The 17,279-nt window shown below is 34.6% G+C and overlaps 1 protein-coding gene across 8 annotated transcripts in view; it reads left to right on the plus strand.

Annotated features, from left to right (window-relative positions):
* LOC129801930 (acid sphingomyelinase-like phosphodiesterase 3b) overlaps window positions 1-17,279 on the plus strand; it is a 176,543-nt gene that overhangs the window by 98,518 nt on the left and 60,746 nt on the right. For all 8 annotated transcript variants that reach the window (XM_055847416.1, XM_055847415.1, XM_055847417.1 and 5 more), the window contains exons 5-6: window positions 13,125-13,336; window positions 16,357-16,694. In XM_055847416.1, coding sequence (XP_055703391.1) covers window positions 13,125-13,336; window positions 16,357-16,694 — 550 coding nt within the window. The remainder of the gene's footprint in view (window positions 1-13,124; window positions 13,337-16,356; window positions 16,695-17,279) is intronic.

Consider the following 17,279-nt stretch of genomic DNA (forward strand, 5'->3'; position numbering starts at 1 on the left):
AACATTTAATGAAATATAAATTACCTCCTGGGGATTGAGGAAAGATTAAAGTGTTTTAAGACCAGAATATCAATTAACTTCTGTTAATGGTAATTTCCGTATTATTAATTTTGAAAAGAAAACAGTTTTGTGTTGTCAGGATATTTTCTGCAGAAAAATCAAGAATCCTTGAAAGTGGAAATGCTCACAAGAAATATGAAGTTGAAAGTTAAACATACAGAACATCATGGAATTACTTTGCGTGGTCTCTGGGGGTATTTGTCTGAATATTTCATTACACAGTTCCGCTAGAAGGCAAAATCTGATCATTTATCTACAATTCCTCGAAATTTCTTCAACAAACAATTTCCTACCCTTATCGATTTTCCACCGGAGAAGACAGACCGTTGCCAGAACACATTGAATTGAATTGAATGTGCCATTTTCTTGGTGAGGTGGATGTGGCGGTAAAATTCCATTGGGCCATTTTGGTGGGAAAATAAAACAGAAATTAATTTAATAATAGAAAATGGCACAAGATATTCTGTAATGGTATAGTTATTGTGTCGTGGGTGGTTCAAGCAATAAAAAGCGGTGAGTGACCAGATTCATCCATGCCTCAATCATGCACCAATCTTTCCATACTCCCTTATTCCCAACAAATCCCATTCATCGTAATCATCATATTAAATATTACGTAAGAGTACTTAAAGTTTTCATGTATTCCAATTGACATGAACTATCATGCGATCAGATCAGGCTGAGAGTGTCTGAAAGAGCCTTTTGTAACTCTGTATAAAGAAATTGTGAGTAACTTTCAAACAAGAGAAGAACAGGTCTAAAAGAGGAAAATTGAAAAAGGATATTACGGGTATTACAGTGAAAAAGGGCCTGTGATACAATTGGTAGGACTGTTTCAATCTTAGGGTAAGTGTGCCAAAATTCGGCATAGTTGCATATAAGCACCGAAGTCCCAAGTTTGAAATGCAATAATTTTAATTCATATTGATATTTTTTGTTACTTCCTTCTCAGGAGGGTCGTGTGGAACCTACTTCCTAAAATATTGAAAAATTAATAAAAATATGGGCATTGCTTTGGGTAGTATTCCGGCCACTTTGAGTGCAATTCCGGCCACTTTTTTCTGGGCACCTTTTGTAACGTAACGGATAGAAAATTTCAAAACGTCAAACGGAACGAGTTTAATATTTAGTTAAATACGTTTATTAGGGTGTTTCAAAAAAAAAAATTTAATTTCTTTTTGCCCCGGCCGGAAAATTGTTCTATATGATGAGACAATAAAATACTTCTTAGACAAGAATAAGATTGGACGCTGTTTAGAGGTGACTCAACGGCAATCTATGTAGTGAAAAATCACGAAAATTCACAAATTCGCCGGGAATAAATTTCTCTGCGGAAGACTATTGAGAATTTCTTCTCAATATTTTAGAGGAACATTGCTCATTTAGTGGACAATGATTTTGCAAAATTTCATTGAGATTGCATAAGAAATAGATTTTGAAAAAAAAAATTGGTAAGTTCAAAATATTCAGAAATTAAAATGTACCAACTCACATATTCGCTTCGTATTCATGTTCTAGTGATCAGAAATTAATCAATGAGGGCTTGTTGGAAAGCTATTGAGTTATGCTACAAATTTAAGAACATACCAAGTTTAGAAAATTACCGCTAGGTTGCTCACATATGAAATTTCACTAAAAATCACCAAAATTTTACTCAAGAGTTGGTCACTTGAAAATTCATATACAGAAAATGTAACAAAACATTGAGGTGCTGTCCTTTGCTAATTGTAAAAGATACTTAGGACTACTTATCATATACATGAGCCCTCGCTCCGACCACTAGAAATGCCTCACTTGTGTGATAGAGGCTCATTGCAGTTTTAAGCGTAATCTTGACTGTTTATTATTGAGCTGGCGTGATTTTAAGCGCATTAACCGTTTTATGATTGAGCTGTGCCTTATTTTAAGCGCATTCTTAACCATTTTATGTTCATGCTGTGCGTGTTTTAAACACGATTTTGGATAGCGTTTTATGCTTGTGCTGTGTGTGTTTTGCAAACGATTCTAGGTATGGCTTTTACTACCGCTGTGTGTATTTTACACACGAGTTTAGAGAGCGTTTAAAAAATAATAAAATGGAAAATTAAAAGAATTATAAAAAACAAAAAAAAAATCATATTATACCGTTAAGTCTTTGTGTTAATATATCCTAAAATGAATAAATATTTAAAACCAAAATGAATTCATTGACTATTCAAAAATTACATACATAATTTTAATTAATTTATTTGCATGGACGAAATTACACTCAAAGTGGCCGAAATTAGAAGCTGGCCGAAATTTGGCACACTTCCCCTAAGCGATGCGAGTGTGGGAGTTTTGTAGAAGTTCTTCCTCTGCCTTTAATATTCGGATCTTACAAAAAAAAAGAAAAAACAGTCCGTTATGGTCTTTACACAGTATAAAAATATGTTTGTCAATATTGAAGCAAGTTTCTTATGTCGTCTACACACTAAAGAAATTAATGTCCATATTGAAGAGTTTGTCCTACATGAACATACGGAATTTGCTTCAATATGGACATAAGTTTCTATAGTGGGTAGAGGCCATTACACTTGTGTAGCAAAAACTGCCGAAATCTCTTCAAATATGCAAAATATGGACATAAATTTCTCGAGTGTGTAGAGGCCATTAAAGATAGAAAGTAACATTCTTTTGCAATTTTCTGGTTTCGCGTAAAGTTTAGCAAAATCTGTGCAAAATAGTTTTTTTTTTCATTTTCTTTCCCAATTCAAATCCTGGGAAACAATTTTTTTTTCTTAAGATTGATACACTATGTAAGTAGATTTTATTACAATTTTATATGACGAATTTAAATTCGGCGTTCGCTAAAACGAGCACATTTTGAGTTTTTGAAATAATGAGTTATTGTATTGGAAAAGGCTAATTCCAAAACACGAGTATTCTATTATTTCCAGTACTCAGTGTAGTGAGTTAAACAAATGCGAACTTTAAATCTAGTGTATGGTTAGAATCAAACATACCATAAGCTTCATGCCTATTTGCTCTACATCTCAATAGAGTACACAGGCTTCTACTCTCTGTGTATACACATAAAATAATATACTAGATACATAGAGTGAGCATAATGGTGCCCAATTTGCCTCTGCTGCCGCCGCTTAATGAGACACCATAATAATTTCGCTGAGGCACCATCGTTGCTCCATCAGCTATTCCCTTGCCAAAATTCATCCCCAACCTGATTTTTCCCCCTTAGCTCCTTGAGTAAATTTTACCCCTTGGAGGATACCCAATGTACAACGCAAAAAGAGATGTGCCTGTGGGTATTAATGTTTTCGGTTGTTGATTTTCGCAATCATTTTAGTTTTCTCCTTACTTTTCTACCTCATCGACCACCATTTGACTTTCCACGTGTTTCCTCAACTTACCATGGGTGGATTTTTGTCAATGCCAAGTTATCTCCTGCTATTTCCTAAATACACACTCCAAAAATTTGGAGGAAAATTACGCAACAGATTTCCCTCCCTTGTTAGAAAACATTTGCTGGAAAACTCATTTATAAGAAGTGGAACAGAGTCCCTAGCTTTGCGAAATGCTCGAACTAGTGTCTTTGATGGTATGTCATATGGTTTTGAATATGGGAGACATTCGAACAAGTATTTAAAGGAAATTGCGTTACTGGAGAATCGCAATGAATAATGATCTTATCTGTAAGATTAATGTACGTTGTTTGATCAATCAAATTACCAAAATCCTCTGGACCCACCAATGAGTAAGGATTTGGACACATCCTAGGATTAAATAGGAAGAATTTATGATGGAATAAACAATTTCCAAAAAGATCGTAAACATTTGTTTGGGTTAATTGAGTTGTTTAGCTATTTAACTCAAAGAATTCTCATGAGTTTAAGCAATTCCGTTTTCCCAATTCATTATAATTTTTTATTTGATAACGCAACATGTGATTTTTTTCATTTTTGGATAATATTTTAGAGGTTGTCTAGGCGAACACTTCTTTCATATACCAAAAGGGACAGATAATCCTAACCGGCTTATGTAGGTGAGATTCTTAACGTGAGCTAACTCGGAGTGCATGCAAATTCGATTTAGAGCTGAAGTTGGGAGACGCCATTCAGTTATCTTGAATCAAATTCGTGAAATTATACAAATTTTGTATTTAAATCAAAATATCAAGGATTTGGATGAACTGACAGAAAAGTGTTATATGGGTAAAATGTAGACCAGAATGTACTATATAATTTTCCTAGAGAACATGATCTCATCGATTACTCAGAAGCCAAGATAAGTGAGGTTTTTTGTTTCTTAATTCGTTTTTTCATCTAGAGTGCCCCAAGTAGTCATTTGTTGAACTTCAACTATATCAAAGAATTGTTGTATTTTGCGGGACTTTCCATTTAAACCTCTATTTTAAGTGTCTTGGTGGAGTAGAGGCAGTCAAATTGGCATCTGAGTGATTTCAAAGCGTTATTATTGGAAAAATCAATTTTTTCACACTTAAACGGCAAAATCGGAGTGATAGCGTAGTCTGAGTGGAAAATGATGTATGGACGAAATGTAGAGACAAATATGCTCTACAATTATGTTGAAGTAATCATCAAAATCAGTTCAGCGACAGTCGAGATAATTGAGGTTATGTGATATTGAAATTGGTTTTTCGACTGTGGCGCCCCTGGTGTTGGTCTCACGAAGTTCAAATATTCTAGAAAGTTGTAGCATTTGGTGAGATCTTTCGTTTAAGCCCTCATTCATCAAAATCGGTCACATAGAACCGGAGATATGATTTTTTGAATTTCGTGAACTTTGACCCCTCATATCTCCGGTTCTGTTTTAACCACAGCGCACATACGCACCATTTTGGAAACGTCCTAGACTGGACTATAACATACTAAAATTTCATTAACTTGCACAATGCCGTTTTTGAGAAAAGTGACTTTGAATTTCGATGAATTTTGACGCTATCACAGCGCCACCTGTGGTGACTTTTTGAACTTCCATCTGAAAGTGCTCATTGAGACGAAACCAAAAAGGTAAAATTTAGGTCGCTATGTTAATTAGAACCGGAGATAGAGGCCGGTCAATATTCGAACTTTGACCCCTTATAGCTCGGGTCAGGGGTTATGGATCGACTTAAGGTTTTTTTAGTTTGATAGGTATAATCAACGGCTACAACATACTAAAATTTCAGCCCGATGCACAATGGAATTTTTGAGTTATTTAACTTATAAGATTTAAAAAATTTCTTTTTAGTAATAGCGCCCCTAGCGGTGGTTTTATGAACTTGCGATGTTAGAAGGGGAAGTGGAATTTCACGAGGGCTTTCCAAAAAGCCCTCACTTTTTAAATTCTGACAATTAGAACCGGAGTTATGGCCATTTTAAGAAATTTTTTTTGGACCCTTATAGCTCGGGTCAGGGGGGTCGGGGGACCTTAAGTTTGGTATTGATGGAAAGCTCTAAGGCCCAGCTATAACATACTAAAATTTGAGCCTGCTTGATGCCATAGGTGCGAAGCTATTGAGAAAACAAAAAAAAGGGGGTCTTCAAAATGGCGGAAGGAGGGGTGGGGGGTGGGGGGTCAATGCACCAAGTTGCAATTTTCACCCGATATATAACCTTTGCCGAAAACCGCAAGTCGATATCTTTTTTAGTTTAGGAGCTATTAAGCTCCAAAGAGCGGCCGGCCGGCCGGGAACGTAAAATAGCCACATATATATTCGTGATCAGGAAGTGGCGAAACACATTTTGGCCAAGTTTGAGGTCGATCGGACGACATGAAATTTTGTTAGGATTATAGTAGGTGAGATTGTTAAGAATCTCACCTAATACCTTTGAACCATATTTCTAATAACGGTTTTTCAAGGTCAAAAGTGAAAAAGGCTCTAGAGAGCGCATTTCTTAACCGAATGGATTCATGTTGGCCTCTTTGGAAAGGTCTTGGAATTTTTGTCAAGTCTAAACCGGTTCCAATCAGTAATGAACCGATTACTAATTTTTATTCGAAATTTAATTTCATAACTTTTAAACTGTTTTAGGCAATCTTTTGAATGATTTATAAATTGATTCAAAGCTATTGTGAACAGGTAACCAGTAAATAGTGTGAAAGTACATTTAAGGCCTAGTATGGTAAGTGTGCCAAATTTCGGCCAGCTCGCAATTCCGGCCACCTTTTTTGTTCCTCAAACTTCCATGAATTTTTAGTTATCACATACTCTAGAGGTTATACAAAAAATGTGGCTTCGACAAACAAGATGACATGTAAAAGACATTGGAAGAATTCCCGAAGGGCAAGGAACTATGAGAATGAAGGTAGCCGAAATAGGGCACCAAAGCTATGTCTATATTTTTATTCATTTTAAAATGAATTAAGAATGGTTTTAGAGTAAATAAAGACGATAAACTGTCTACAGGGTTCCAAGCAATACTTTTTAAGAAGAATGAGTAAAACAATCAATTTTTATTAAAATATTGCATTTCAAACTTGAGACTTTGGCACTTGCATGCAACTATGCCGAAATTTGGCATACTTACCCTATCTAAGTTACGAACGTTACGAGTTCAAGCATTCCGCAAAGCATGGGACTTTTTGCCACGCATTTTCAAAACATGAAACGTTTTGCAATAAAATAGCTTCAATATAATCTGTTAAGAAATACGCTATCAAAAGCTGTGTAAGTTGCAGTCTATAAACCCATTAAAGAAAATTAATGATTATAGGTAAACCCATTTGGCTTATGGACATTATATCGACCTATACAGCTTCATAACATTTAAACGTGAAATAGGACACGATGAGAGTTTTTTTTAAATATATTTTATTTTTTTTAAATTAAATAGCTTCATAATCATAACATTTAAATATTTACTAAAATAGTTAATTTTGTTACAAATGGAAAAGGGACAGATAATCCTAACCGGCTTATGTAGGTGAGATTCTTAACGTGAGCTAACTCGGAGTGCATGCAAATTCGATTTAGAGCTGAAGTTGAGGGACGCCATTCAGTTATCTTGAATCAAATTCGTGAAATTATACAAATTTTGTATTTAAACCAAAATATCAAGGATTGGGATGAACTGGCACAAAAGTGATATATGGGTGAAATGTAGACCAGAATGTACTCTATAATTTTCCCATAGAACATGATCTCATCGATTACTCAGAAGCCAAGATAAGCGAGGTTTTTTGTTTCTTAACTCGTTTTTTCATCCAGAGTGCCCCAAGTAGTCATTTGTTGAACTTCAACTATATCAAAGAATTGTTGTATTTTGTGGGACTTTCCATTTAAAACCCTATTTTAAGTGTCTTGGTGGATAGAGGCAGTCAAATTGGCACCTGAGTGATTTCAAAGCGTTATTATGGGAAAAGTCAATTTTTTCACACTTAAACGGCAAAATCGGAGTGATAGCGTAGTCTGAGCGGAAAATGATGTATGGACGAAATGTAGAGACAAATGTGTTCTACAATTGTGTCGAAGTAATCATCAAAATCGGTTTAGCGACAGTCGAGATAATTGAGGTTATGTGATATTGAAATTGGTTTTTCGACTGTGGCGCCCCTGGTGTTGGTCCCACGAAGTTCAAATATTTTAGAAAGTTGTAGCATTTGGTGAGATCTTTCGTTTAAGCCCTCATTCATCAAAATCGGTCACATAGAACCGGAGATATGATTTTTTGAATTTCGTGAACTTTGACCCCTCATATCTCCGGTTCTATTGAAACCACAGCGCGCATACGCACCATTTTGGAAACGTCCTAGACTGGACTATAACATACTAAAATTTCATTAACTTGCACAATGCCGTTTTTGAGAAAAGTGACTTTGAATTTCGATGAATTTTGACGCTATCACAGCGCCACCTGTGGTGACTTTTTGAACTTCCATCTGAAAGTGCTCATCGAGACGAAACCAAAAACGTAAAATTTAGGTCGCTATGTTAATTAGAACCGGAGATAGAGGCCGGTCAATGTTCGAACTTTGACCCCTTATAGCTCGGGTCAGGGGTTTTAGATCGACTTAAGGTTTTTTTTGTTTGATAGGTATAATCAACGGCTACAACATACTAAAATTCCAGCCCGATGCACAATGGAATTTTTGAGTTATTTAACTTATAAGATTTAAAAATTTTCTTTTTAAAAATAGCGCCCCTAGCGGTGGTTTTATGAACTTGCGATGTTAGAAGGGGAAGTGGAATTTCACGAGAGCTTTCCAAAAAGCCCTCACTTTTTAAATTCTGATAATTAGAACCGGAGTTATGGCCATTTTAAGAAATTTTTTTTGGACCCTTATAGCTCGGGTCAGGGGGGTCGGGGGACCTTGAGTTTGGTATTGATGGAAAGCCATAAGGCCCAGCTATAACATACTAAAATTTGAGCCCGCTCGATGCCATAGGGGCGGAGCTATTGAGAAAACAAAAAAAGGGGGGTCTTCAAAATGGCGGAAGGAGGGGTGGGGGGTGGGGGGTCAATGCACCAAGTTGCAATTTTCATCCGATATATAACCTTTGCCGAAAACCGCAAGTCGATATCTTTTTTAGTTTAGGAGCTATTAAGCTCCAAAGAGCGGCCGGCCGGCCGGCCGGCCGGCCAGCCGGCCGGCCAGCCGGCCGGCCGGCCGGGAACGTAAATTAGCCACATATATATTCGTTATCAGGAAGTGCTGAAACACATTTTGGCCAAGTTTGAGGTCGATCGGACGACATGAAATTTTGTTAGGATTATAGTAGGTGAGATTGTTAAGAATCTCACCTAATATTAGATGAGATCATATATTCTGTCAGTAGAAGAGGTAAAAAGTTTGGAGTGGTATATCTCAGCTCCTGATGAACATAATTGGATGAGTGAACTATTGTTGGAAAGCTTGGTTCATTAGCTTTCAGAATCTGGTATATGTAATTGGCTATGGGTAAATCATGGTCATCCAGAACCATTTATGTCGAAGAAGACACTTTTTGCAGCGTCATTTTTGACCATCTACTGCTGGGACCAGGAGTGACCCACAATTCTCGCACTTGGACTGTTCGTTAGAGGAACTCAAAGGGTATAATTTGTGGAAGAAACTTTTTTTTTGGACGTCTTACTTTTTTTTATTCATCGACTTTTGCAAGAATTTTAACATTTTATACGCATAGAAAAAAATGACAGAAATCCTTCTATCTCATTTTCTGGACAAACTAATGAAGATATCGACTTGGACTGTTCTAAGTACTCCCCCATAAGTTGATCCAAGGAATCCAAATATCATATCAATTTCATCCCCACGTCTATCCTTCCCCTCCAGAAACCACTCTTTTAGGATTTTTGTAATTTTTTCCTTGCGTGTAAAATGTTAAAATTCTTGCAAAAGTCGATGAATAAAAAATAGTAAGACGTCCAAAAAAAAGTTTCTTCCACAAATTATACCCTTTGAGTTCCTCTAACGAACAATCCAAGTGCGAGAATTGTGGGTCACTCCTGGTCCCAGCAGTAGATGGTCAAAAATGACACTGCAAAAAGTGTCTTCTTCGACATAAATGGTTCTGGATGACCATGATTTACCCATAGCCAATTACATATACCAGATTCTGAAAGCTAATGAACCAAGCTTTCCAACAATAGTTCACTCATCCAATTATGTTCATCAGGAGCTGAGATATACCACTCCAAACTTTTTACCTCTTCTACTGACAGAATATATGATCTCATCTAATATTATACAATAACATTAATTAAGCGAAAATTGACTCTTTGAAAATCTCTCAAATATCCGAAAACCTATAAATAAGCTGGGTTTGAATTTTTAAATTTTGTAAAATATTGTATTGTATTGTATTTATTTTTCATTACCATTGATAATATTTTGCTCATGCTCAACCTATAATACCTTGCGGCCATTGCCATCTTAGCGTTGGTGACCAACCTCCAGGGTGAAAACGATGAAAAACCCTTTCGCACGTTGGATATTGTCAGGATTACACTTTAATATTTTTAATATTAATTCCTGAGTTTGTCCATGAGTGCCTAAGTCAATGATAAAAATAAAGGCCTAGCTATACTAGCTGTTTGGCCATCAGAATGCAGCAAGATATCACAACATACATAGAAAACAAGACCGTAAATGAAATACTCTAACGAGTCAAACAAACTAAAACAAATTTCGTAAAATAGATTCGTTGTGCTTACAAAATAAGCAAATTTCATCAAAGGTAGGGTAAGTGCTCATAATTTTGTCCAGTTTCTTATTTTGGACACTTTGAAGATAACATTGGACACTAAAAATAAATTGATTAAAATGATGGATTTTTATTCCAATATTTGATGAAAAATGAATTCTATCTAAATATTTGTTCATTTTGGAAGATTTTGACACTAAATACGTTAAATTTTGAATATGATTTGAATTGAAATTGCTTTGTTGAAAATTCAGTGTGAGCAATTGCTTACGAGAAATATGACAGAACTTCGTGGCTTACTTCAGTCTTATTTAGTTTTGGTGAAGTACTAACAAAGTTTGTTCGCTGTTTTTGAGTGATATTATTGAATATTCATTGAATATTATGTTGATTCACGTTACTGATGATTTGTACATTTGATCAGAAGTGAGATTTGCCTTGTGAATTATATTTTTCGTGTGAAAAATGGGAAATTTTTTAAGACATTCACCAGTGAGGTGATGATTCTTATTTTGGACAGGTGTTTTTCTCACGAAATTTCGTGAAGTTTTAGCTTTTGTGATGACTAGGTTGGACAAATGCCTGGAGAAACAAAGGAACATCATCTCTACGAAAGAGATGTAGCGAGAAATGCCTTGAAAGGCTCCCGGAAAGGTCAGGGAATGAGCGAATCCGCACGTACTTGGAGTATCGAAGTCAACTCATTTTAATGAATGATATGGAAAGTTTCTGGGCTTCTGTGACATTCTACGTTTCCCTTATATGAACAGGAAGAGGACTTGGTAAGATTGGTTCATAAAATGAAGAACAATGGGCATCCTGTTGAGGCGGATTATCTGTCCAAATTTACAGACAAGTTGTAAAAATTAATAACCAAGTTGTCCAAATTAATAACCAAGTTGTCCAAAATTCGAGTCAAATTCACCTCTACATATCAATTCATTTTTAAACGTATTAGGACAAATTTTAGTAAAAACGAAGACAATAAACCCCTGCCAAGTTTCTAAATAACCCTTCTGAAAAGAGAGTAACAAAAAAAGTCAATTAGTATTGAAAATATCACACTTCAAACTTGGAACTTCGATGCTTATATGCAGACTGTCTAAAATTATAAGCACTTCCCCTATAGCATAATCATGGACATTCCGTAAAGTTGGAATACTTTTTCATCCCTTTTTTAAAATTAAGCTCGTTTTGTACCGCACGCTACTGATGAAAAGGCTATAAAAAATTTTCATTAAATAAATTCACATAAAGTTTCACATGTATTGTGATGCTTTTTAACAATACTCTTGGAAAAAAACTAATTATTTCAAGTTTAATTGCATTTTTTTGTTTTGTTTTCATCATGATGGTTCAATATTTGAATGAAATTTTTCAGTTTATTTGAAAAAAGTCTGGTGAATTGTGGATACTTGTGTGGGATTGTTTGATGTAAAAACAAATTTGCATATATTCTGAATAGAAAAAATTTGAGTAAACTATACAATAAAACCATTAGAATATTTCTAGCATAATGTTCCATATATGAAACAGACTTTTCCAAATTCGAGCATTTCAGAACATAGGGGACATGCATATTTTTAAAATTAAGATTTTTACTCTTCAAAGGATGGGGTTTAATTCATATCAGAATACTTTTGAACAGCCATCGACAGGATATTCATCATATGTCGTTGCATCCTTAAAACGATACGAATAAGTCAACAAAAAAGTTGAATTATTTTGGCTTCACCAAAACTTTACGGTCTTCGTTACCCTTACTTTTTAAATTAATGATTTATCCTTCAAGGAGCCTTAAAACCAAGGGTGGATTATTAGGAATATTTTTTGTGTAAATTCCTGTTGAGGAATTTATTCTCTGAGACATTTTTTACCGGTCTATGAGATCAGTAAATTGATTCTCTGATCTTGATTTAAAGCTCCCGCGAGGAACTCTTGGGGGTAGGCCACTCAAGGGATCATTACTGGTTTAAGTCCGGTGGCGCGACACAGCCATTAGAAACCGTGAAAACCACTGACTGAGAGTCAGTCTGAAGAGAGAACAAATTCTCCAAAGTTTCCAGGAATATTCTTATTAAAGGAAGGGAAGAGTCTGACAGAATTCTGGCTAGTTTTTCCTCTTAGTTTTAGCTCTTCTGCTCAACAGAGACGTAACGGCCGTAACAATTCCTTATTACAAAAATGATTTTTTTTTAAAATGAATCCTACGCTTTTTATATACATAGATATTCGTATTTCGTAAAAGCTTAATGTTCCAAAAAAATGTAACATTATTTTCTCTTAATTCATATTATCAGCAAATTCCTCTGTTTTGAAATGTCACTAAATTGCCCCTTACTTGGGATTCGAAGACCTTCAAGAATTGGAGTAAATTTTCAGTCTTAAACCCGTATTACTAACAAGATTTACAGTATAAGTCTTTTTAAGCCAAACCCACTTATATTACTTAAACAAAAAAACTGTTCTTTAAGCCCTTGCGCGTTGAGTTCAGAAAACTAGGAGGTTATTTAGGAGAAGCCATAAATCCATAGATAACTCTCCTATTTCGCTCCTTACACTAAAAGTATTCTTAGAGTAATTGATGCCCTCCTTTTGCGATGAAATTAAGTGATGTTTATTTATTATTCCTGACACATCTGTCAGTTATTTTCCAATTCATAAACCGTTGATCCAAAGACACTATAGTATTCCCAAATATAATCTAAATAAAGCCATTTATTCTACACCGATTTTGTCATTTTCTGCTCAATTTGAGGTTCATAGTGCGGATCAGTGGCATATAAAGTACCTCCATCTACCGAGATAGCATCATATTCAGCGATACTTTGAATGCATAGGGTGATGGTGTGATTTGTCGAAGGTGGCACCAGAATTATGCAAAAATTCTCTTGTTGAGAATTTGCAAATTTTACCACAATTTCTATTCAAATTGCAGTGATGGTTTGTCGCACTCGACGAGACGTTCCCTGGAATCACATCGTTTGGATCTCTTGCGCAACATTACAGAACTTCTAGGGCGTACATTTCCGTCTCAATTCGTGTTTCCGGTGCTTGGTCATGAGGACGGTCAAAGCGGAAATTTCCGTCGTCTTGGCGAGCTCTGGAGACATTGGTTACCACTGGAAGCACTCCAGACTTTTGAAAAAGGTAAGATGACACATCTCATATAAAGCAATTTCTCTACCGTCTCGACAGTAAACTCTTTTAGTGGTTTTCCATATTTTGAGCAACAACTGCTATAATGGCTATAATATAATATTTTGAAACTAAAAAAAGACTTTAAAGCGAATAAGAAACTGGCGAAAATAGGAAAATTGTATCATAGTCATAATCCAACTCCAATTATTCCTTTGCTGACTTTGTGAATATTTCTGAAACGTCTTTAAGAAAATTCTACTTCAATCTACATTGTTGTGACAATAACATCTCAAATTCCATTAAATCCCTCCTCTGAAATTAATCCATGTTCTAATGAATTGTTTAGCCAAGTGTTTAGCATTATGATCTACAACATCTCTCCAAATTGAATGTTTAAATGCTCATATATCAGATAGATATTTTCTTTAAATTTTCCTAAATGTCACACAATATAAGTATCTCAATGATTATATATTTATCACAATTTAGTTAATTAATTCCTGTATCTAAAAGCAAAAACAAAAACGTGATTGATTGTTGATATCCCGAAATGATGAAAAATAACATGAAAATATTGGTGGAAAAACTTTTTTCCTTGGCATAGGGTTTTTTTTTAACAGTGATTGTGAAAATTTATTGTGGTCATTAAAGTCCTCTTCTTTGACCCCAATACCCTCGAGAGAGCTGAGAATCATTGAGAAAATGCACACATAATTGTGTAGAAATATAATAAAGTCCCAACCAATTTTTTTGACGGGGTTATTAAGAATAACGTCTCATTCTCAATGGACGAGAATAAAAAAAGAACCATTAAAGAAAATCTCATTTCATAGAAAAATTTTATTGAGCATCCCATTTCTCATTATTTGAATTATATAAGACTATCAGAATGATTTATGAGGTTTCATTTTCACCCATTTTTCGCTCTTAAGTATCTCATTGGGCGGGGAAGAATACTTTTCTTATGAGCGAACTTTGGAAGAATTTTCACTTAACTTTATACTTCGGTAGAGGAGCACTGCATCAAAGGTTTTAAGATATTATTTTATTAAATTTCATTTGAAATAAATATATTACCGTGGTTAGGAGCTGCTCAATTTAGATTCAAGAAATTTTGTCGACATTTTTCCAATTGCGATCTTTAATACAAAGTAATATAATGGATGAAATTCTTCCAATGTTTTCTGAAACAAGGCGCTCTAGTGAACTACTCATTATTCCGCCATTTTGTAATTATTTTTTTTGTAAATTTTTAAAAGAAAGTGTCGAAAATTTCACAATGCTCGGTATTTTCCTTTTCTTTTCAAACAAAAAAAATCACGAAAAACTGCAGAGTATTGGCCTAATTCAGGATGTCCTTTAAAGAATAGCTTTAAGATTTTTGATATATTTCTATTCAGATGATATTTTTTTCTGGAAATTTTCTTGTGGAGCCCTATCAAAACGATAAACGATATTAATTTTTTTGTACTTTCTACTAAATGCCAAACAGCTTGACTGATCATTCAATTTCGCACAGTTTGAACCAGTTTCAATCAATTTTTAAGCCAACATAGGCAGGGGAGAGCGCGCTACCTTCGGACGACTCAAGCTTCAGACATTTCAATTTTTTCTCTATGTTCCTTATGGATTTCACCCATAGCTCTTTCCGGAAAATTTGAGGAATTGGACTAGCTATTAAAACATAATATTATTTTGGGCCAAATTAATTTATAACACATTGAAAAAAAAAATGATTTGTGCGAAGCATAAATCGTCCGAAGGTAGCGCGCTTTCCCCTACAAATCTGAATTAAATTTCTTTTGAAAACCGCACATCATCTAACATCTAACTATTTCAAAGCCTCTATTTCATCAATACTTCTTTACAGCAAATCACCTTTGTAATATAAAACGTCGAAACTCTGTCAAATTGACAATTTTTTACGAAAATAACTCTTCAATTTATTTTTAAGGCTAGTAATATGAGTATATTCTTAAAAATAATTATTTAAATATGGAATTAAAGAAACTTTGTTAATGTGTCAACGTCTCTTTTGTGGACTTGTTTTAAGAACAAAAACAGATTGTTTCTTGTGCCAATTTAAATAGTCCTGTCCATTCACTGAGAAAAAATGGAGATGCGATATGCGATTAACTTATTTTCCTCATAACTTTAACACTGTTTAGGTGTAAAAATATATCAACATTTTTTAATGTTAATTTTACACCTTTCTAAGGGTAAAATTAACATGAAAAATGGTAACTTTAATCCCTAATACACAAAAAAAGCATAATATTTACACCGATTTCGGATCAATATTTTAGGGTAAAATAAACATTTCCGGAATGTTATTTTAAATTTTTCGGATTTCTCTCACTCAGTGTAGGTATGGAAACTTACCTCTTTATTCTGAGAAATATTAAATTTAAATACATAATAATTATGTTTCTTTTTTCTTTCATTATAAAAGAATGTTTTGCTTATTATTTAAAACATATTTAAACATTTTCGAAAGATCATCGCTATAATCATTGAAAATAAATAAGTTTAGAATTCTTTGAGAATGCGAAGTAACTGAAGGTCAATGTTAAGATTGTATGTTAAAGTTTATAATACAGAATTAAAGAGAAATCTCAAATGTTCAGTAATTAATTCAATTCCCATTAATACAATTCGTAAATATTTTAAATTACAAAACTTTGTACATACTTAAATAAGTCCACAATGTCTAATTATATTAACTGTAACATATAAAAGCTGCTAGATTATATATAAGTTTGTTTGTGGAAAGATCCAGGACATTGCTATAATAGTACAGGAATCACTTGAAGCTTTAATTAAAATGTTATATGAATTACGTTTTCATCAGTTCCCTTGGTGTTTCTTTTTCCATCTCCTGGATTTATATACGTTGAGAGAGATTTTCTTCTGGGAAATACTCTTTTATGTAGGAAACTGAAGTGAACCTCTTAAGAGGAATGCAAATGTTATATACCCTTGTGGTATGTTTGACAGTGCGGCTACTCAAAAGCTATTCCCATTTCCAGGCGGATACTACACCATTGAGCAAACGAAAAGTCGTCTCAGGATAATAGTGCTCAATACTAATTTCATGCGACAAGAACACACAAAGCTAACACCGAGCCATTCAGCGGCCATCAGGCAGAGACCGAGCAACCCAACGGATTCATCTGAACACACCAATTACTACTATCACCACAGAAATTACTACCATGGCTCCAACAATGGATACTACTCTGCTGTACCAGCCATGGACACCGGTGGTCAGACAAGAGCACTCTCAGCTGCAGAGAGTCATGAATCACAGAGACAATGGGAATGGCTGGAAGCGGTGCTGGCCAAATCCCAAGCTAACAAAGAAACCGTAAGTCTCTTCAAAATCGATACCTTTTTTCTGCATGTTAAATTTCCAAAAAAAAAATCCCCATTTTATATTTCTGGTGACCATTTCGGTAGCAAATGAAGAGAATTTCTGCCGCAATGTTCGTTAGTTTAAAACAAACAGAATCTAATTATTCCCTGCAAATTACTCGTTTGTGAATTGAATAGTATTCAACTCATTTGAATGTCATCTATTTAATTCGCGAATAATGCGATATGTCATGTCGAGAAATCAATTGAAGTTCCAGTGGGCAATTTCTAAAAACAAATATGCAATTCAATGCGCTTTCAATTAGCTGAGATTCTTTACAATCTCAGTTAATTTTGGATGTACACGTTTTTAAAGAATCGCGCCAAAACCACGTTTTTTTCAGTTTCTTTTTCTCAAAATTGGCTCAAACTTTTTCAATTATTTTCGGATATGCTTTGGAGGTAACCAAGGCGAGTATTTCGTCCATACATATTTATGATCGGAAATTTAGCCATTTTAAATTATTGAAGATCAAAGTTTAAATTACTTTGCTTGGCTCATTTTTCAATTGATTTGGTCGAATTTGGATTTTTTGGA

This window comes from Phlebotomus papatasi, chromosome 2 (genome assembly GCF_024763615.1).
Source record: "Phlebotomus papatasi isolate M1 chromosome 2, Ppap_2.1, whole genome shotgun sequence".
NCBI classification, from domain to species: domain Eukaryota; kingdom Metazoa; phylum Arthropoda; class Insecta; order Diptera; family Psychodidae; genus Phlebotomus; species Phlebotomus papatasi.